Source organism: Hordeum vulgare, unplaced genomic scaffold, assembly GCF_904849725.1.
Source record: "Hordeum vulgare subsp. vulgare unplaced genomic scaffold, MorexV3_pseudomolecules_assembly, whole genome shotgun sequence".
NCBI lineage: Eukaryota > Viridiplantae > Streptophyta > Magnoliopsida > Poales > Poaceae > Hordeum > Hordeum vulgare.
The window spans coordinates 1-22,850 of record NW_025422562.1 but is presented as its reverse complement, the minus strand read 5'-3'; the positions used below and the strand labels follow the sequence as shown (position 1 = coordinate 22,850).

The 22,850-nt window shown below is 44.5% G+C and overlaps 1 protein-coding gene and 2 long non-coding RNA genes across 4 annotated transcripts; 1 reads left to right on the top strand and 2 right to left on the bottom strand.

The window, feature by feature from the left end:
- Window positions 1-954: 954 nt before the first annotated feature.
- On the bottom strand, window positions 955-6,948 carry LOC123420099. Of its 2 annotated transcripts, XR_006618847.1 has the most exons (4): window positions 5,457-6,948; window positions 5,254-5,367; window positions 3,076-3,186; window positions 955-2,561 (listed from the first exon to the last, which is right to left on the bottom strand). It is a non-coding gene; the product is annotated as an uncharacterized LOC123420099 (long non-coding RNA). The 2 variants fall into 2 exon arrangements; XR_006618846.1 differs by having other exon boundaries at window positions 5,254-6,948.
- A 2,844-nt stretch (window positions 6,949-9,792) lies between these two features.
- Window positions 9,793-13,401, top strand: LOC123420104 (beta-galactosidase 1-like). Its single transcript, XM_045107273.1, has 11 exons — window positions 9,793-9,957; window positions 10,053-10,328; window positions 10,415-10,507; window positions 10,636-10,788; window positions 10,903-10,991; window positions 11,156-11,261; window positions 11,384-11,471; window positions 11,601-11,722; window positions 11,824-12,182; window positions 12,274-12,362; window positions 12,458-13,401. The coding sequence occupies exons 1-11, from the start codon at window positions 9,793-9,795 to the stop codon at window positions 13,399-13,401; spliced, it is 2,484 nt and encodes an 827-aa protein (XP_044963208.1).
- Window positions 13,402-17,516: 4,115 nt separating this feature from the next.
- On the bottom strand, window positions 17,517-22,832 carry LOC123420103. The gene is made up of 3 exons (XR_006618854.1): window positions 21,817-22,832; window positions 19,638-19,748; window positions 17,517-19,123 (listed from the first exon to the last, which is right to left on the bottom strand). It is a non-coding gene; the product is annotated as an uncharacterized LOC123420103 (long non-coding RNA).
- Between the last annotated feature and the right edge of the window lie 18 nt (window positions 22,833-22,850).

Below are 22,850 nucleotides of genomic sequence, written 5' to 3'. Positions count from 1 at the left end.
ATCACACCTTGCAGCCATCATTCTTCTCTTCAAGATTTCTTTTCTTGCCATATCATGTCATTCTTTGGTGATGTCGTTCATTTTATTGTGATTCATTGTCATGATCTTGTTCTCCTCTGCAAGAAGCTTGGACAAAGCCTTGTTCTCCTCGGTAAGGGCTTTCCTCTCCTCAATGGCGGCCTTGCACAACCCTTCTTCCTTGAGTAAGGGCCACTTTCTTGCTTCTCCTGCGCTTTCTTCTCGGCCAACTCCTGCTTCATCTCCTCATTTGATTGCACCATGATATCTATCTTATCATGCAAGCTTGATGCCTTCGATTCCCTCTTGATCTTGTCCTTCGCCTTTTTGTTTCCATCCGACTTGTTCTTGTTTCTTGGGCCATCATCATCTTCATCATCATCATCCGTCTCGGTGAGGGAGCCATTCTTCGGTGGGGATTCTTCCTCAATGAACTCCCAGTTTTGGCTATGTTGATGCAATTTCGAACAATGCTCTAGGTTGAATGACCTACCATGGGAAGCTTCCATGTCCTTGTACCTTTCTTGCACAATTACTCCTAAAAAACAAAAACAAAATTCAACATATGAAACATGTTTCAAACATTTAAAGTACAACGTGAGAAAGAACTCACATAGTTCAATTCAACGGTATCACTTGGTGGTGCATTGCGGTCTTATTCCAAGCAAGCAGCCCAACGGCTACAAACCGGCTTGATAGCGTCCCAACGACCTTGAAGAGACCTCAAGGTGAGCGGTGTTCTATTGGGATACTTCGCCATGAAGCAGAGGAATTGACCCTCTATCATTTGCCAATAGCACTTGGCGGTTTGTCTGTGATGGTCGTCGCATCAAGAGACACAACTTCCCACGCCTTGATAAAAAACTAACAAAAGAATTGTCACCGCATGTTAATTTTTATGCCAAACAAACTAACAACAAGAAGCTATGCATATTCTTCTTATTATTCCACTCAAATCATGGTGAAGTCAGATTTGATACAGGGGATTACTCCACTTTAAGATTATATACAATTTAAAGTTCAGAACCGAGTGACCATACCAGCAGAGGAGAGTAGTCTACTTTGAACCATGCTTGCGCCTTTGTTCTCAAATCACGCGAGAAAACCAAAACATACAAACTGTGCGTGCTATGCAGATGTGGAGGAGGGGGGAAGCTCACCATGTTTGCTAGGATGGGCAAGCAGCCGTCCGTCTGCTAGTCCTTCCACATGACCAATGTCCAGTCTATAATGAGCAAGCTAAAAAAAGTGTAATGTATGTGTCCAGTAAACATGCACACAACAAAATAGCAATCGGCCGGTCATCTAATCTATGTAAAACAATTCAGTGATCCCACTCCTATCTTGCATTGTTTCATTGACAAAACCCATTAAAATGAGAGTCATGAATGAGTGAAAAGAAATACATGTTCTGTTATGGAGCTAGCAGTTAGGAAATAGCATGTCTAGCTTTCCAAATCAAGAAGATTTAGACAATCGAGCAACAATAGATGATCAAGCAACAGTGAAAATGACCAAATGAACTGTACATGATCATAGGAACGATTGATATCAGGAATGCACTGTTAGGGTACATAGGACAGAACATGCCAGAATTTGATAACAACCCTAGGAATCAAACAACCATGTCATCACTAGTAGACGAATCAGAGTTATAGTGTTTTAGAGGACATGCCATAAGGGGCTTCTTTATAACAAAGCCTGGTAAACCATCACACATATCACACAGCCAAAACATTCCAACCACTGGCATGGAGATCAACCAAGGACCAACTGCAACCAGCACACACATTACCCAGCACGTCGACAAGGGAAACACTCCAGCGCATGCAACACAATACCCGGCAAAAGACAAAAACTCATAGGACTAAAATTGAGGGCTAAATCCACTAATTATTTTACCATAATCACCACGAGAAGCACAAGTGCTTGCATTAGAGACCATCAGCGCAACCCAGAATCCTAGAAATTGCCATGTAATTAAATGTACCAAGGATGGATGGTCATCAGCACAAGTGCTTGCATTGCAAGACGAGTGTTTGTGACTCCTTGAGCATCTCAATGAGTTCAAATCGATTTCCGAATGCAACATCATATGTGAACTATAATTATGTGCAATAATTCTGCCAACATAAACAAAATGATACGAAAACAAGGCATGATCGTACTGAAGAAAACTAATAAAATGAGCCTACTACTAAGTTTTCCACTCATTCAAAATTCATTTGTACTTTCAAGTAATACTTTGACAAAAACTCAGGTATAACTTGGTATTTATAATATAGCAGGCCCCCAAAACAAAACGAAAATAACAAATGGCAACTCATATGTGACAATTCTAGTAAAAAGCAGCAGCAAGTGTGATAAAAGGAAGTTCTTGTACTAGGTTGTAGTAGCAGTTGCTAGTACCTTTCTTCACGGACAGATGAAGAACAATAATGTTCTCTTCCTTTTCCTGACTGAGATCAGCACCACAATCTAGAATGTAACTGAAGAAGGGCGGGTTTAAGCCATCCACGGTGTGCCCCAACCTCCAGGGGAACCTTGACAATGTAACAATTTAATTCATGACACTGACAAAGACCAACATGTATATATATTAGGAAGTAGTAACAAACATGAGCAGGCTAATGGACATGGGAAGTGTGTAATCGTGTAAGGACAGGCTATGGTTTGATATATTCCAAATTATCACCATTTACATGAAAACCAAAAAGAACTGGACATATATTCACATGTTGAGCTATACTGTTTTTCCTGAATCCGAATAATGATAGGATGCCCAGTTTACATAGTGCCTACTCCAGCCACCAAGTCTCTAATTTAGAAAGAATGGGCTATATTCTACACTAACCCAGCAACACAGACATGATGATTCACTCCAACTGTATTTGAATATAAAATATATGTTTGGACCCCGGCTAGTCCCAGGGCCTATGCTAGTCCCAGGTTCCATTGAAACTAGTATAGAGCTTGCAAGTTGCAATTGTTGCATCAACATTGTGTACAATGATGTTTTGCCGGGGGGATGAGAATAGGAACGCGATGATGTGACACCTTTTGCACGCATCCTGGATAGGAGCAGTTAGTAGATACGTGCTTTGCCGACTACTAGAACCGTGGTCCATGGCCATCAATACCACAAATGGAAGGACAGGCTAGTTGGTTCTGTAAATTGAAAAAAAAACATTATTTCCATGTCAAAGTATTATGATAACAATCCGAAAATAGGAAATGGCCGATACTGAAATTTAAAGTATTGAACGTCACAAGCATGGGTACAGCTAGTGTCACACGTCCAACAATCTAAAGTGAGACTACTGCTGCTATCACTGGCAGTGGAGCAGGAAAGGCGCTAGTTTTGACAACTTGTATGTGTACTACTGCAAATGAACCAGATCAACCATGCGGCTAACTGAAAAATGGAAACAAAGTCCTCCACATGCCTTGGAATTATTTCTCACATGTTGACCCGACAAACAATTAACTAGTTGATTACTCGGATGTATGCAGACCGTTATTTATTTCTTCAAGTAATTTTTCGTTTCAGGTGATCCAAGTCTAGCCAGAATTGCACGAGGAATCGTACTTGCAAAATTAACTTGATGCTCGCGAGACTGGAGAGTGCTGCTACATGCACAAATTCAGTCTTCCAGGTTGACCTCTCAAATATTTTAGGTCTTGATAGATGACCATGTCATGGGCTCATGGCAACCTATGGTCACCATAGTACTATTAGAGTATCTCTAGCAGACCCCCTAAAAGGGCCGAACCCGCAAAATAACCGCCAAAATACAGGTCAAGGCGGAAAATGCTGCTAGACCAGACCCCACTACCGCGTCCGGCCCGTAATTTTTTTTTGCGGGGCGCGACAAAATGCCCACCCTAACCCGCGAAAATGCAGGTTCTTCCGCCCACCCCGTCGGTGCCCTGTATATATCTAAGCGGTTAGTTGGTGGGACATTTCACCCGCGCTTTTCCCCCACCTACCGCCGCCGGGTGCCGCCTTCGATTCCGGCCGTACCAGCCGTCCGGATCATGACGGTGGGCCGCCGCAGTCCCAAGATCGGCCTCCACCACGCCCTCGTGCCTCGGCTTACCGGAAAGCTACAAATCGGTGGTTGTTTTGTCGCGACCACCAGATTGGCTTTTCCAGCCACCGTTGGCTGCACCAAAGCCATGGATTGGTCGGGAGCACCCCGCACAGCCTCGGCAAAGCGCGAGCGCCGCATGCAGGTACTGGTTCCATCCTCTAGTTGCTAGCGTCAGTTTGCCGGCAAGGACTCTTCCGGCCATCGCTTGGGCTCGGCTTGCCGATGCCACTCATAGAGTGCGATGACTGCCTAGAAACAGTGTTGCGGCTCACATCCAACACACGGCAGCACCTCGGATGGGTATTCTTCAAATGCAGAAACGACGGGGTATGCCCTTCTTCCTCTTCTGCTTTGTCAACTTATTTGGTTAAATTATGGTAGCTTATTGAGGTGTTCATCTGTGTAGGAAGGTAGATGCTAATTTTGGTATTGGAAAGAAAAATACATCGATCTATTGATAGAAAGAAACTTAATAGATGTTCGTGCACTCCTTAGTATAATTGAACCTAACGATGCAGCTGCATGTGCAATTAGAATAGATATTAGAGGTGAATCAACGTCTAATTGTTTAGAATCAAAGCCGAAGAATGAAGAATGCAAGATGAAGAACCCCTGGATCAACAATGAATGCATGGAGAAGATGTTGATCCAACTAGTGGGAGCAGTTATGGAAGTTGGATATCTTCTAAAATGTCTAATTGTGGTTCTTGTTTTTTTTGGTCTTGCTGTTTTAGCAATAATTTGGTGAATTATGATGTATCCAATGCCTTTGAAGAAAATAAAGAAGCAACTAAATGTGTTTTCATGCCTGAAAATGCAATGGAAATAATAGATTTCGCAGGCCAGCGTGGGCGGCGGCCCAGCAGACCCCGTAAAATGGACCCTCATAAAAGGATATTTTGCCGCACACGCCGGTCCACAAAAGGGTTTTTCCGCGAACTGCAAACGACTTTTGCGGATCGGCTTTATACGAGGTCTGCTATAGATGCTCTTACATATAAGCAGGAGTCAAATACACGAATTCAGACTGAAGAAGCCATACGTACATGTTCCATATATTATCATCTATCATATAAATGAAGCAGGTATTTGTTCTACCCGAGCGCAACCAGAGGGGAGCAGGGGAAGGAGAGGAGCTAACCATGACTGTTATGGAGCCGATGCCGAACAGGCAGCGGGTCCAACGAAAGAGCCTACCACCACACACCTCGATGAACCCCTTGTCATCTCGTGTACCGATGGAATCCTGCTGCTGCTGCACAAGAAGGACATAACGAATGTTGATCTCAAATGGAGAAGGAAAAGAAGAAATCATGTCCTAGTAATGGATCCAGTAACAAAGACCTGTCCTAGACGCTGGAGCGGGGCTCCATGGAGTTCAGCTTGGGGGTGCCCTCCCTGGGTGAGCTTGTCGAGCCCCACCAACACGTACCAATGTTTAGCACCTGCACATGCAGTGCAAAAAAGAGGTCAATCAACATACCAAAGTGATGAGAGGTTTATGACCATTGTCAACCTGAACCCATGGTCAATACTGTTCGATCTAGTACTGGTTTCCGTGTGGATGTGTGCCTAGCCAGTATTCAAATTTATTGATTGAGCTCAATCCTTCTGCTCATGAACTTGCTCGTAGGGCTGCACGGTGGGTTTTTCCTGAAAAGGATGGACCTTTCATGTAGTTAATTCTGCTGGTATGACTTTAATCTTGTTCCTCCAAAATGGGGTAGAACATGGTGGTTTGATGACATATTTATCTGTTGTGGTTACTCTCAGTATCCGGCAATTACTTTCACCAACTCAAGAAATTATACGAGGCCATGAAGTTCAAAATTTTGGATAGACATGTGTCACTTTTTAAAAAGAATGTTGATACAGAAGTGCATCTCTCTCGAAGAAAAAGATACAGCTTTTTTGAAAACACATATACTATAGATAGGCAAGAACCTGTTTTTTTTTTCTTTTCTTTTAGAACAAATATAATAGACTTGGCAAATGGCTGGACCTGTTTTACACGTTATTCAACAGAAGAGCATATAATGAACATTTTATTCCACAGTAATGTCAATGTGAGCACTCAAAAGCAATATGCTTCATTTCAATGGAGGAAAAAATATCCATTTGACACAGGGATACGGTCAATTTCAACAACAAAATAGGCAACATCACAGAAAAATAGAACTCCGGTGAGATTGTAGAGGTGTTGGCAAGAGCCTCTCTCTCTCCCAATGGATGCACACACGCGCGCAAGCTGTTGGAGCAAATTGACACAAGCAAAAACAGAGGAGGAGGAGAGCAGCACACACACAGATTTGTTTTGCAGGCAACGGATGCCTTTTTTCTTTCTTCTTGCTTGACCAACAACACACACCGGTTCTGCTTTTGATGTCCAGTTACAAAAATCATTTTCTTGTACCGAATTTGAGAGGGGAAGATGGGTTAGAGCAGCTTACTACCTTGACGAGCGAGGAGAACCAGAGGAGGGATGTCCATGGCGTACAGAGCAGCAGCACAACAAGCAGGTGCATGTCCCCTAGAGCAGCAGTACAGCAGGCGGATGAAACAACCTTCCTCTCCCATGGCGAAGGTGCTCGATCAGGGAGAGAGAAAAGGTGAGGTGAGGAAGAGCCTACAGAAATATTACGAGACCGAAAGTTGAAGATTTTGGAGAGACATGCGCGGCCTTCTTAAAAAGAATACTGATAGAGGCAAACTAGATGTACACAAAATAGAATAGAGCAGCTCATAATGTCTAGCACTATACACAAAATAGGCAACTTCAGAGAAAAATAGTAGTCGTACTCTAGTGAGATTGTAGGGAGGCGCCAAACCAGATGAGATCATGCGAATAACAAATCATTTTTTTGTAAAGATCTTTCAGGTAGGCAAGAACCTGTTTTTTTTTCGTTTTGAACAACTATAATAGAGCTGGCAAATGGTTGGCTCCTTCTTACAAGTCATTCAAAAGAATAGAACAGCTCCGTGATGTCTAGCACTCGAAAGCAATATGCTTCATTTCAAAGAAGGAAAAACAAAAAGACTCATTTGACAGAATAATAGGGCCAGTTCAACAACAAAATAGGCAACGTCGCAGAAAAATACTACTCTAATGAGCTGGATCATTTTCTTGTACCAAATCTGAGGAAATCTGAGAGGATGAGATGGGTCGGAGCAGCTTATTACTTCCTTTCTGGTTTAGGGTCTTGAGCAGCAGCACATGCCTCCTCTCCCATGGTGCCTTCCACGCTCGCCATGGCCGGTGATAGGGTTCAGGTTCCTCTTGCCTGCTAGGTCGCCATGGCCGCGGGCTAGGGAGGGAGGGACTGCTGCTGGTGTGGCCATGGCATCGAGCTAGGGTTTCGTCCTGAGCTGCTGGATTCGATCTGGGGTGTAGGGAGAGAAGGGTGGCGTAGAAGGCGGAGGCCGGAAGGTCGCCGACGAGTCTGGGAGTGGGGAGCTCGCCGGTTGTCGGAGAGGGAGGTGGTCATTGGCGGCTGGATGGGGATGGGGATGGGATGGGGATGGGGATGAGATGGGGTTGGGGTTGGGGTTGGGGGCGGGGTTGGTTGGGAATCGGGAAGGAGGGCCTATCGTCTCTACTGGTTGGTGTTTGGTTATCTTAAAAATCATTTTTAATTGGCACCGATGGGCCTGCCCGCTGCAATAGTTCAAAACCATGAAAAATTTCATGTGGTCTTGGCGGGCCTGTACGCGCCGGTTCGAAACGAATTTTCCTTCTGGCGCGGACCAACAAGAGCGCGCGAGCCATAGAAGGTTTTCGTCATCGACGAATGCTTCTGATTGGTCAGCGTTGAGCTCTCATGGATCGATCCCCTCCTTCCATTTGGTCCATTCATTTTTTCGAATCCAACGACATACACTTCACGTCACGTGGATCATGCTCATTGCTCTCTGTATATCCCGTTTAACGATTCTAGCCTAAACTTCCTTCACCTATTATATATAAATCTAAATGTAAAACCTAATAAACATGTTCAATACAAATATACTCCCTTCGTCTGGAATTACTTGTCGTAAAAGTAATAAAAATAAATGTATCTACAACTAAAATAAACCTAGATACATCCATTCCAAACGAAGGGACTACGAAACTAAGAAGACGTTCAACTTTGTTGGTATAAGTTTTTTCTTCATGTCTACCTCGTCCCGTGTTCCTCCCTCGTCTGATGGTGGACACCCGACTAGTCCCTATAAATTTGACCATCAACTTTGTTGGTATAAGTTTTTTCTTCATGTCTACCTCTCCTTTTGTTGCTATTATTTTGTCCCTATAAAAGGCACAGTGTCCACAACAGCAGCGATCAATTCATTGCATGCAATGGTATTAATTAGAAAAATTAACATTTTTTTTTCTTTTTTTTCTCTTCGTCTTGGCCGCGATGCACAACCTAAGATGACCTATACACCAAGAAGGAGGAAGTACCTCTCCTTGATACTACCCATAGTGGGAGTAACATAGGTAGTACTCCCTCAATCTGGGTTTTATAGAGCATGTGCTTAGTTCAACTTTGTTGATTCCATGCTTCATGGCGGTAAACGGGCTCAATGCAGTAAGGATCCCGGTGGGATGGTGGATTGCCACTGGAGATAACCCTCCGACTCCATACGTTGGAGGCTCTCTCCAAGCCTTGGACAACGCCTTTCGATGGGCAGAGTACGTAGTCTAATTCACGAAATTGATTTTTTTCGAAACTTATCAATACAAAATTAAAGGAATTATGAATTAATCAACACATTTGTGGATGTATTTGTAGGGCACGCAAGCTAGGAGTGATCATAGGCTTGCAAGAAGCTCTTCGGTTGGGATTATTTCTCAATCAACTTTCACTTTTGGCTATGTTGATGCAATTTCAAACAATGCTTTAGGTTGAATGGCCTACCACAGGAAGCTTCCGTGTACTTGTACCTTTCTTACAGAATTTCTACCACAGGGAGTTTTTCCACATGGTTTCTCACGAAAGGTTTTTAATGAGGCAATATCAATGCAAGCATGGACGATATATGTCATTTTCTCTTTATTTTCCCACTGGGTTTTAGAAGGAGTTTTTCATGGCATATTGTATGTTTTCTTCTCAATTTTTTCCACAGGGTTTTGGAGGAGAACATTTCAAAGATGATGGGTCTCAAGGACAAGCGAGGATTAGGGGGTGTTAGGATTTATTTTAAACTAATTATAATAATTAGGGAATAATCCTCCCTTGTACAGAACCGCTTCGTGCGGGTTGCTAGCCAACCGACGCGATGGTTTTTTCACGACCCCCACGAGCGGACGCATCCGTTCGTGGCGACGGTTAATTCCCTGTGTATTTAATCCTCATGGATCATCAATGAAAGAGACAGTTCGATCAAATCATACTTTCACAGATGCATGTGCTCTCTCATCGCGACTCTCTCCCTTCCTAATCAAAGAATAGATAAAACGAATAGACCATCTGATTTAAAACAAGAGTCCATGTGAATATGCACTTCCATATACACACGCGTGCTTATCCTACTAATCCATGGCTCTAACGCAGTTTGTTAGCTGCACGCATGAGTGCGTGCGTGGCTCTTTGCTTATCCTACTAATCCACGCCAATATATCTTTCTTTCCCCAATAAATACACACGGCCGGCGGTGCGTGCGTGCATCCTTTCTTCTCCCTAGCTAGCAGCTTCTCGCCATGGAGCGCGTGTCGTGGCAACCACTTGCGCTCCTCCTCCTCGCGGCGGCCGCGGCCGTCGCCAGCGGCACTGAGGTCGGGTACGACGGCCGGTCGATGGTCATCGATGGCGAGCGCCGCCTCCTCATCTCCGGCTCCATCCACTACCCCAGGAGCACGCCAGAGGTATGCATTGCACACGGAGCAGCAGATGAATACACCATCGTCTCGTCTTAGTTTCCATGAATGAATTGTAAGTCTCGATCGTTGCTTGCCTGCAGATGTGGCCGGATCTGATCAGGAAGGCCAAGGAGGGCGGGCTGGACGCCATCGAGACGTACGTCTTCTGGAACGGCCACGAGCCTCGCCGCCGGCAGTACAACTTCGAGGGCAGCTACGACATCGTGCGCTTCTTCAAGGAGGTCCAGGACGCCGGCATGTACGCCATCCTCCGCATCGGCCCCTACATCTGCGGCGAGTGGAACTACGGCGGCCTGCCGGCATGGCTGCGCGACATCTCCGGCATGCAGTTCCGCATGCACAACAACCCCTTCGAGGTACCCACACTGCTAGCAGATCCTTCCCAACAATATAATGGTTTTCCTTGGAGGTCAAAATACGACCAAGTTATTGATGCTTGCAGCAAGAGATGGAGACCTTCACGACCCTCATCGTCGACAAGCTCAAGGAGGCCAAGATGTTCGCCGGACAGGGAGGCCCCATCATCCTCTCTCAGGTACGTAGTAACTAACTAATATTAATTATGTGAAACTTATCTAGCTTGCATTCCTAGCTACTTGTCGTCGACAAAAGAGTGGATCAGTGAATATAACATATATATATGTGAACAATTTACATATATAGATCGAGAACGAGTACGGGAACGTCATGGACAAGCTCAACAACGACGAGTCGGCGTCTGAGTACATCCACTGGTGCGCCGCCATGGCCAACAAGCAGAACGTAGGCGTGCCGTGGATCATGTGCCAGCAGGACCAAGACGTCCCACCCAACGTGGTCAGCGCATGCACATTTTCATCTTTCCTATTTTTGTCTCTACCAATTATTATTCTTCTTTCTTCCCAAGTGTAAAACAAAAAAAACTCAATGCTAAGTCTTCTTAATTACTAGATCAACACCTGCAACGGCTTCTACTGCCACGACTGGTTCCCCAAGAGGACCGACATCCCCAAGATCTGGACTGAGAACTGGACTGGCTGGTACCCTACATATATATATACCTGGATCAACCTTTATATATTAATTTTTCTTCTTTTTTTCTTATGGAACCTACATGCATATGCGCGAAATTGGTTAGCACGTTCTACTATATGTTGAATGAAGTTCAGATTGCTCTTACATTTTATCCACGATATATAATTAGGTTCAAAGCCTGGGACAAGCCTGATTTCCACCGGTCCGCCGAAGACATCGCCTTCTCTGTTGCCATGTTCTTCCAGACGCGAGGATCGCTCCAGAACTACTACATGGTGATTGATTTATAACTAATCTATACTTTTCTCTTCTACATTAATTTCCATCCTCTAGCAGGCTGGCATGAACTGAATTTTACATCATTTGACATGTTGATCGTCAATTTATATGTGATCAGTACCATGGTGGCACCAACTTTGGCCGCACGTCGGGTGGCCCATACATCACAACCAGCTATGACTACGATGCCCCTCTCGATGAGTACGGTACGTGAACCATCTCTTGTTGTTCCTTCAATTCATATATTCGTCCCAAGCTTATTTGCATCTTGTAAATTAATAATTAGTGTCAATATGCAAATCATATTCATTATCCTTTTATGTTTTTGTTTTCAGGTAACATCAGGCAGCCAAAATACGGGCACCTCAAGGACCTCCACAATGTCCTCAAGTCCATGGAGAAGATCCTACTCCATGGGGACTACAAGGACACCACCATGGGCAACACCAACGTCATGGTAACTAACATGCATTCACATACAATACAAAAATCCTAGCACTGTTTTTAATGGTGTTCACAACAAAATTGATCCATTTGGTTCATCAATATCTACACTAGGTTACCAAGTACACGCTGGACAACTCCTCTGCCTGCTTCATCAGCAACAAGTTCGACGACAAGGAGGTCAATGTGACCCTCGACGACGGCGCAACCCATGTCGTGCCCGCATGGTCCGTGAGCATCCTGCCGGACTGCAAGACCGTCGCGTACAACAGCGCCAAGATCAAGACACAGACGTCGGTGATGGTGAAGAGGCCGGGGGTGGAAACCGTGACGGATGGCCTTGCTTGGTCGTGGATGCCCGAGAACCTCCATCCTTTCATGACGGACGAGAAGGGTAACTTCAGGAAGAACGAGCTGCTCGAGCAGATCGCGACGTCGGGCGACCAGAGCGACTACCTATGGTACAGGACAAGGTAATCAAACATCTTGATGCTTAATACAGAACTACACTGTTGCATAAGATTGAAATATAAATTAATCTCTGGTGATGATCAAAATGTGCAGCTTGGAGCACAAGGGGGAATCGAACTACAAGTTGCACGTGAACACGACTGGCCATGAGCTCTACGCTTTCGTCAATGGCAAGCTTGTTGGTGAGCGTCCCAATATACTCTGAGTGGTTTGCACACTGATGGATTAATGAACTTGATCAAGCTAATGTTAATTGATTTGATTAATTGGCATGCAGGGAGGCACTACGCTCCTAATGGCGGATTCGTCTTCCAAATGGAGACACCGGTGAAGCTCCACTCTGGCAAGAACTACATCTCCCTCCTCAGCGCCACCATCGGGCTCAAGAACTATGGTGCTCTGTTCGAGATGATGCCCGCCGGCATCGTGGGAGGGCCGGTGAAGCTCGTCGACACCGTCACCAACACCACCGCCTACGACCTCTCCAACAGCTCCTGGTCCTACAAGGCCGGCCTCGCCGGCGAGTACAGGGAGACCCACCTCGACAAGGCCAAGGACCGCAGCCAATGGAGAGGCGGCACCATCCCGGTGCACCGCCCCTTCACCTGGTACAAGGCGACCTTTGAGGCCCCCACCGGTGAGGAGCCCGTGGTGGCGGACCTGCTGGGGCTCGGCAAGGGCGTGGTGTGGGTCAACGGCAACAACCTGGGCCGCTACTGGCCGTCATACGTCGCCGCGGACATGGACGGCTGCCGGCGGTGCGACTACCGCGGCACATTCATGGCGGATGGCGACGGGCAGAAGTGCCTCACTGGCTGCAACGAGCCGTCCCAGAGGTTCTACCATGTGCCACGGTCGTTCCTCAAGGCCGGCGAGCCCAACACGATGGTGCTGTTCGAGGAGGCCGGCGGCGACCCGACGAGGGTGAGCTTCCACACCGTCGCTGTCGGGGCGGCGTGCGCGGAGGCCGCCGAGGTCGGCGACGAGGTGGCGCTGGCGTGCAGCCATGGCAGGACCATCTCCAGCGTGGACGTGGCCAGCCTCGGCGTCACGCGCGGCAAGTGCGGCGCGTACCAGGGCGGCTGCGAGTCCAAGGCGGCGCTGGCGGCGTTCACGGCAGCGTGCGTCGGCAAGGAGTCGTGCACGGTGCGGCACACGGAGGACTTCCGCGCCGGGTCCGGGTGTGACTCCGGCGTGCTCACCGTGCAGGCAACCTGCTGATCCCCACATGAACCAAGGAATAAATTATAGTTAGTGTCGTTTAGGCTTAGTGTTAGCTAACGTCAATCAGGAGCTAGGCATATGTGTTAGGGGGCTAAGTAATTAGCCCAGAACAATTACATGGTTCGCTTCATGTGATTTTCGATGGAGATCATCGAGGTTAAACCAAGAATTTTTCGCCTCCTCGATCAGTTTGCTATAGGGTGAAGATTTTCGGTTGAAGAAACAGGCAGACAATACATATGCGTTGGTAATTTCTATTTCTTATATACATATGGGTTTGCTTATTTGAATCACAAGTAACAACGTGGGAAAATAAATTTTGCACCTTTAATTAAATTAAATATTTAACAGCATCCACGTATAGTTTAAAAAAATTAACTTTTTCTACATAATGTTCCATTCATTTGGCACAAACAAATACACTTATTTATTTTTAATGTTCTTTCTCATGTCTCATTCTGTTGATAATAAAAAGGTTTGTTTAAACTTCTTGTAAATCTAAATAATACGATTTTCCATTGCTTAACAAAAAAGTATTATTTCATTCTATTACATATATTTTCTGATTAACTCGCACAGTGGCCCTCTCAAGTGTGCGAGCAAGTGTTCTACTATAACCATCACAAACATTATGTAAATAACGTATCACTTATGTGGTAAAGTTCTTTAAATAAGTTATATGACATTTCGGGGAAAACATTTTAAATTGATGATCAAATGTGGTCTTCACATGCGATTGTTAGTGCTCTAAGTGTTAGCTACCGTGAGGAACAGGTTAATTATTCTGCAGGATATGTGTTAGGGGGCTAATTAGCCTAGAACAAATGCATGGTTCAGTTCATGTGATTTTTGATGGATCAAGGTTCAATCTAGAATTTGTTGGGGTGATTGTGGCAGCTCGTTTTGTTATGGGGAAGATTTTCCGTCGGAGACACAGGCACATGAAGAATTTGTTGCGGTGATTTTCCAAGTTTCATATGTACTCATCACATAGTTTGAAACAATAAGGTTCTGTAACTATCACAAATGTTATTCAATTAAAGTCCGGACCAGGAGCATATAGAATTTTAGATCCCACATCTGCGATGCTAGCTACATGTACTAAACTTTTGCTACACCTGGACGAATTCCATGTACCGTATCATTCTGATGCATGTGATAATGCAGGGCTCTTGTGTTAATTATGGTACTATATGCCTATGGACCATCTACAATATCATTCTTATGCATGCGATAACGCAGGCCTCTTGTGTCATTCATCAGCACGTAACACCCTCATATTCTTCTCACACATAGTTGACAATAAGAGTTACACTCGGGGGGGGGGGGGGGGGGGGGGCTAAACCGGCAGTGTGGTGCAGTACGGAGCAGTTACACATGACGCTGTAACATTCACTTACTCTGGGAGTTGGTCGTAATACTTGGTTAGGCCATGTTGAAGATCTTCTGTTCGCCCCTGTAAACACTGACGCAGTAACAAGTTCGCGAGTTTGCCTTAAAAAATGTACTATTATTCTATACTTGTAAGTTCCATATACTTCAGAGTCATACCAGACCAGGAGCATCTAGAATTTTAGATCCCACATCTGCGGTGCAAGGTACTAAACTGTTGCTACCTGAACGAATTCCATGTATCGTTCTTACTATCTCTTATGCATGTGATCTTGCATGGGCTCTTGTGTTGAGTATGGTATATGCCTCCTATGCATGTGTTATTCTTCACGTAACACCCTCATATTTTTCTGACACAGAGTTGGCAACAATACTGGCGATCGAGTTACAACTGGGATGTAGGTTAACCGGCGACATGCCGCTCTCAACGTGCAAGTGCAGCAGCCCTATAACGTGCGTCCACATGGATCTCTGCAGTTGGCCGGTGGAAATCCATGGTGATTCCTATGTATTTCTGGCAATGTGCAGGCTCACTGCTGGCGCTGGGTGGCTACTAGGGGCGTACAAAGGCGGCTAAGTTTTCCTTCATTTTAAATGGTATTCTTGATTTGCGACAATCCTAAGGGCCTATTTAGCGGGAAAAATCTACCAAAATACTTTACCTTGATTTTGGTGATACATTGGGTTTTCGAAGGCGGACCGAGAGGGAGCTCGAAGCACGCCTCCTGCAGGTGTAGATGGTCACGGTGGAACACATGGTTTGTGATTGATGAGATATTTTAGGAATTTTACGATGGAAGCCACCCGCAATTGCCCAACAATTTTGTGTGAATATTTACGAAAGAGTATGGCTTTGACATTTAAAACATTTGGACATGTCCGAAATGTCTTTGACATTGATTGAAATATGAAAACAATAGAAATTTATGTGAGTATTTATAAATTATGTTTGTGAGCATCGTGAGTGTACCTTTTCAAAGCTACATTTTTGTTTTGTGCGTGTACCATACAGTATTGTACAGGTCGACCAGGATAGAAAACCATGCGTGTTAGGATCTTGTTGCATGCAGCGTCACCATACAATATGAAGGCTCATGCGAGGGATGGTTCCAACTAGACAAAGATAATCCGGTCTTGATAGAGGGGCAAGGCTGTCCCGTCGACAGTTTTCTTGAAAAACCCTGCGATCGCTATGCACGTAGGAAGGGGGTTTGACAAAAAAGCGACGAATAGGTGAACGTCACCAATTTTTTAGATAAGAAAAAGGAGAAGAAGGATGTTTACCGTTTGCTAGCAGACCCTTATATTACGGACCTATATCGCGCGTTTACAGTTTGCAAAAAATCGCTTTTTACGACTAGCGAGGGTCGCGGCAAAACATAACCCGCATCGTGGAACTATAAAACAGAATATTCACGAATATTCTGTTCTACAGTTTCATGGGCAGGTTCTGTTCTGCCATGGCCCTTGCCAACCCGCAAATCGCAAGAATTCAAACTTACAATTTGGCATCAATTCCATTGATTTGTAGCAAATTTGAACAACCAAACACAATTTTCGCTCAAATTAAACCATTGTTTTTTTTATCAAGACACTAAAGAACATCATGCAAAAGCAACCACCATCTTCACCACCGTCTTGGTTCTCGTTTCTCTCCACAACCCCAAAAGAATCTCACGCAAAAGCCATTATCATCTCCGTGACCATCATCGTCAACATCATCACTCTCCATTTCCGCCACCCATTCCCCCACCGGCGCTGAAGTCATCACACCTTGCAGCCATCATTCTTCTCTTCAAGATTTCTTTTCTTGCCATATCATGTCATTCTTTGGTGATGTCGTTCATTTTATTGTGATTCATTGTCATGATCTTGTTCTCCTCTGCAAGAAGCTTGGACAAAGCCTTGTTCTCCTCGGTAAGGGCTTTCCTCTCCTCAATGGCGGCCTTGCACAACCCTTCTTCCTTGAGTAAGGGCCACTTTCTTGCTTCTCCTGCGCTTTCTTCTCGGCCAACTCCTGCTTCATCTCCTCATTTGATTGCACCATGATATCTATCTTATCATGCAAGCTTGATGCCTTCGATTCCCTCTTGATCTTGTCCTTCGCCTTTTTGTTTCCATCCGACTTGTTCTTGTTTCTTGGGCCATCATCATCTTCATCATCATCATCCGTCTCGGTGAGGGAGCCATTCTTCGGTGGGGATTCTTCCTCAATGAACTCCCAGTTTTGGCTATGTTGATGCAATTTCGAACAATGCTCTAGGTTGAATGACCTACCATGGGAAGCTTCCATGTCCTTGTACCTTTCTTGCACAATTACTCCTAAAAAACAAAAACAAAATTCAACATATGAAACATGTTTCAAACATTTAAAGTACAACGTGAGAAAGAACTCACATAGTTCAATTCAACGGTATCACTTGGTGGTGCATTGCGGTCTTATTCCAAGCAAGCAGCCCAACGGCTACAAACCGGCTTGATAGCGTCCCAACGACCTTGAAGAGACCTCAAGGTGAGCGGTGTTCTATTGGGATACTTCGCCATGAAGCAGAGGAATTGACCCTCTATCATTTGCCAATAGCACTTGGCGGTTTGTCTGTGATGGTCGTCGCATCAAGAGACACAACTTCCCACGCCTTGATAAAAAACTAACAAAAGAATTGTCACCGCATGTTAATTTTTATGCCAAACAAACTAACAACAAGAAGCTATGCATATTCTTCTTATTATTCCACTCAAATCATGGTGAAGTCAGATTTGATACAGGGGATTACTCCACTTTAAGATTATATACAATTTAAAGTTCAGAACCGAGTGACCATACCAGCAGAGGAGAGTAGTCTACTTTGAACCATGCTTGCGCCTTTGTTCTCAAATCACGCGAGAAAACCAAAACATACAAACTGTGCGTGCTATGCAGATGTGGAGGAGGGGGGAAGCTCACCATGTTTGCTAGGATGGGCAAGCAGCCATCCGTCTGCTAGTCCTTCCACATGACCAATGTCCAGTCTATAATGAGCAAGCTAAAAAAAGTGTAATGTATGTGTCCAGTAAACATGCACACAACAAAATAGCAATCGGCCGGTCATCTAATCTATGTAAAACAATTCAGTGATCCCACTCCTATCTTGCATTGTTTCATTGACAAAACCCATTAAAATGAGAGTCATGAATGAGTGAAAAGAAATACATGTTCTGTTATGGAGCTAGCAGTTAGGAAATAGCATGTCTAGCTTTCCAAATCAAGAAGATTTAGACAATCGAGCAACAATAGATGATCAAGCAACAGTGAAAATGACCAAATGAACTGTACATGATCATAGGAACGATTGATATCAGGAATGCACTGTTAGGGTACATAGGACAGAACATGCCAGAATTTGATAACAACCCTAGGAATCAAACAACCATGTCATCACTAGTAGACGAATCAGAGTTATAGTGTTTTAGAGGACATGCCATAAGGGGCTTCTTTATAACAAAGCCTGGTAAACCATCACACATATCACACAGCCAAAACATTCCAACCACTGGCATGGAGATCAACCAAGGACCAACTGCAACCAGCACACACATTACCCAGCACGTCGACAAGGGAAACACTCCAGCGCATGCAACACAATACCCGGCAAAAGACAAAAACTCATAGGACTAAAATTGAGGGCTAAATCCACTAATTATTTTACCATAATCACCACGAGAAGCACAAGTGCTTGCATTAGAGACCATCAGCGCAACCCAGAATCCTAGAAATTGCCATGTAATTAAATGTACCAAGGATGGATGGTCATCAGCACAAGTGCTTGCATTGCAAGACGAGTGTTTGTGACTCCTTGAGCATCTCAATGAGTTCAAATCGATTTCCGAATGCAACATCATATGTGAACTATAATTATGTGCAATAATTCTGCCAACATAAACAAAATGATACGAAAACAAGGCATGATCGTACTGAAGAAAACTAATAAAATGAGCCTACTACTAAGTTTTCCACTCATTCAAAATTCATTTGTACTTTCAAGTAATACTTTGACAAAAACTCAGGTATAACTTGGTATTTATAATATAGCAGGCCCCCAAAACAAAACGAAAATAACAAATGGCAACTCATATGTGACAATTCTAGTAAAAAGCAGCAGCAAGTGTGATAAAAGGAAGTTCTTGTACTAGGTTGTAGTAGCAGTTGCTAGTACCTTTCTTCACGGACAGATGAAGAACAATAATGTTCTCTTCCTTTTCCTGACTGAGATCAGCACCACAATCTAGAATGTAACTGAAGAAGGGCGGGTTTAAGCCATCCACGGTGTGCCCCAACCTCCAGGGGAACCTTGACAATGTAACAATTTAATTCATGACACTGACAAAGACCAACATGTATATATATTAGGAAGTAGTAACAAACATGAGCAGGCTAATGGACATGGGAAGTGTGTAATCGTGTAAGGACAGGCTATGGTTTGATATATTCCAAATTATCACCATTTACATGAAAACCAAAAAGAACTGGACATATATTCACATGTTGAGCTATACTGTTTTTCCTGAATCCGAATAATGATAGGATGCCCAGTTTACATAGTGCCTACTCCAGCCACCAAGTCTCTAATTTAGAAAGAATGGGCTATATTCTACACTAACCCAGCAACACAGACATGATGATTCACTCCAACTGTATTTGAATATAAAATATATGTTTGGACCCCGGCTAGTCCCAGGGCCTATGCTAGTCCCAGGTTCCATTGAAACTAGTATAGAGCTTGCAAGTTGCAATTGTTGCATCAACATTGTGTACAATGATGTTTTGCCGGGGGGATGAGAATAGGAACGCGATGATGTGACACCTTTTGCACGCATCCTGGATAGGAGCAGTTAGTAGATACGTGCTTTGCCGACTACTAGAACCGTGGTCCATGGCCATCAATACCACAAATGGAAGGACAGGCTAGTTGGTTCTGTAAATTGAAAAAAAAACATTATTTCCATGTCAAAGTATTATGATAACAATCCGAAAATAGGAAATGGCCGATACTGAAATTTAAAGTATTGAACGTCACAAGCATGGGTACAGCTAGTGTCACACGTCCAACAATCTAAAGTGAGACTACTGCTGCTATCACTGGCAGTGGAGCAGGAAAGGCGCTAGTTTTGACAACTTGTATGTGTACTACTGCAAATGAACCAGATCAACCATGCGGCTAACTGAAAAATGGAAACAAAGTCCTCCACATGCCTTGGAATTATTTCTCACATGTTGACCCGACAAACAATTAACTAGTTGATTACTCGGATGTATGCAGACCGTTATTTATTTCTTCAAGTAATTTTTCGTTTCAGGTGATCCAAGTCTAGCCAGAATTGCACGAGGAATCGTACTTGCAAAATTAACTTGATGCTCGCGAGACTGGAGAGTGCTGCTACATGCACAAATTCAGTCTTCCAGGTTGACCTCTCAAATATTTTAGGTCTTGATAGATGACCATGTCATGGGCTCATGGCAACCTATGGTCACCATAGTACTATTAGAGTATCTCTAGCAGACCCCCTAAAAGGGCCGAACCCGCAAAATAACCGCCAAAATACAGGTCAAGGCGGAAAATGCTGCTAGACCAGACCCCACTACCGCGTCCGGCCCGTAATTTTTTTTTGCGGGGCGCGACAAAATGCCCACCCTAACCCGCGAAAATGCAGGTTCTTCCGCCCACCCCGTCGGTGCCCTGTATATATCTAAGCGGTTAGTTGGTGGGACATTTCACCCGCGCTTTTCCCCCACCTACCGCCGCCGGGTGCCGCCTTCGATTCCGGCCGTACCAGCCGTCCGGATCATGACGGTGGGCCGCCGCAGTCCCAAGATCGGCCTCCACCACGCCCTCGTGCCTCGGCTTACCGGAAAGCTACAAATCGGTGGTTGTTTTGTCGCGACCACCAGATTGGCTTTTCCAGCCACCGTTGGCTGCACCAAAGCCATGGATTGGTCGGGAGCACCCCGCACAGCCTCGGCAAAGCGCGAGCGCCGCATGCAGGTACTGGTTCCATCCTCTAGTTGCTGGCGTCGGTTTGCCGGCAAGGACTCTTCCGGCCATCGCTTGGGCTCGGCTTGCCGATGCCACTCATAGAGTGCGATGACTGCCTAGAAACAGTGTTGCGGCTCACATCCAACACACGGCAGCACCTCGGATGGGTATTCTTCAAATGCAGAAACGACGGGGTATGCCCTTCTTCCTCTTCTGCTTTGTCAACTTATTTGGTTAAATTATGGTAGCTTATTGAGGTGTTCATCTGTGTAGGAAGGTAGATGCTAATTTTGGTATTGGAAAGAAGAATACATCGATCTATTGATAGAAAGAAACTTAATAGATGTTCGTGCACTCCTTAGTATAATTGAACCTAACGATGCAGCTGCATGTGCAATTAGAATAGATATTAGAGGTGAATCAACGTCTAATTGTTTAGAATCAAAGCCGAAGAATGAAGAATGCAAGATGAAGAACCCCTGGATCAACAATGAATGCATGGAGAAGATGTTGATCCAACTAGTGGGAGCAGTTATGGAAGTTGGATATCTTCTAAAATGTCTAATTGTGGTTCTTGTTTTTTTTGGTCTTGCTGTTTTAGCAATAATTTGGTGAATTATGATGTATCCAATGCCTTTGAAGAAAATAAAGAAGCAACTAAATGTGTTTTCATGCCTGAAAATGCAATGGAAATAATAGATTTCGCAGGCCAGCGTGGGCGGCGGCCCAGCAGACCCCGTAAAATGGACCCTCATAAAAGGATATTTTGCCGCACACGCCGGTCCACAAAAGGGTTTTTTCCGCGAACTGCAAACGACTTTTGCGGATCGGCTTTATACGAGGTCTGCTATAGATGCTCTTACATATAAGCAGGAGTCAAATACACAAATTCAGACTGAAGAAGCCATACGTACATGTTCCATATATTATCATCTATCATATAAATGAAGCAGGTATTTGTTCTACCCGAGCGCAACCAGAGGGGAGCAGGGGAAGGAGAGGAGCTAACCATGACTGTTATGGAGCCGATGCCGAACAGGCAGCGGGTCCAACGAAAGAGCCTACCACCACACACCTCGATGAACCCCTTGTCATCTCGTGTACCGATGGAATCCTGCTGCTGCTGCACAAGAAGGACATAACGAATGTTGATCTCAAATGGAGAAGGAAAAGAAGAAATCATGTCCTAGTAATGGATCCAGTAACAAAGACCTGTCCTAGACGCTGGAGCGGGGCTCCATGGAGTTCAGCTTGGGGGTGCCCTCCCTGGGTGAGCTTGTCGAGCCCCACCAACACGTACCAATGTTTAGCACCTGCACATGCAGTGCAAAAAAGAGGTCAATCAACATACCAAAGTGATGAGAGGTTTATGACCATTGTCAACCTGAACCCATGGTCAATACTGTTCGATCTAGTACTGGTTTCCGTGTGGATGTGTGCCTAGCCAGTATTCAAATTTATTGATTGAGCTCAATCCTTCTGCTCATGAACTTGCTCGTAGGGCTGCACGGTGGGTTTTTCCTGAAAAGGATGGACCTTTCATGTAGTTAATTCTGCTGGTATGACTTTAATCTTGTTCCTCCAAAATGGGGTAGAACATGGTGGTTTGATGACATATTTATCTGTTGTGGTTACTCTCAGTATCCGGCAATTACTTTCACCAACTCAAGAAATTATACGAGGCCATGAAGTTCAAAATTTTGGATAGACATGTGTCACTTTTTAAAAAGAATGTTGATACAGAAGTGCATCTCTCTCGAAGAAAAAGATACAGCTTTTTTGAAAACACATATACTATAGATAGGCAAGAACCTGTTTTTTTTTTTCTTTTCTTTTAGAACAAATATAATAGACTTGGCAAATGGCTGGACCTGTTTTACACGTTATTCAACAGAAGAGCATATAATGAACATTTTATTCCACAGTAATGTCAATGTGAGCACTCAAAAGCAATATGCTTCATTTCAATGGAGGAAAAAATATCCATTTGACACAGGGATACGGTCAATTTCAACAACAAAATAGGCAACATCACAGAAAAAT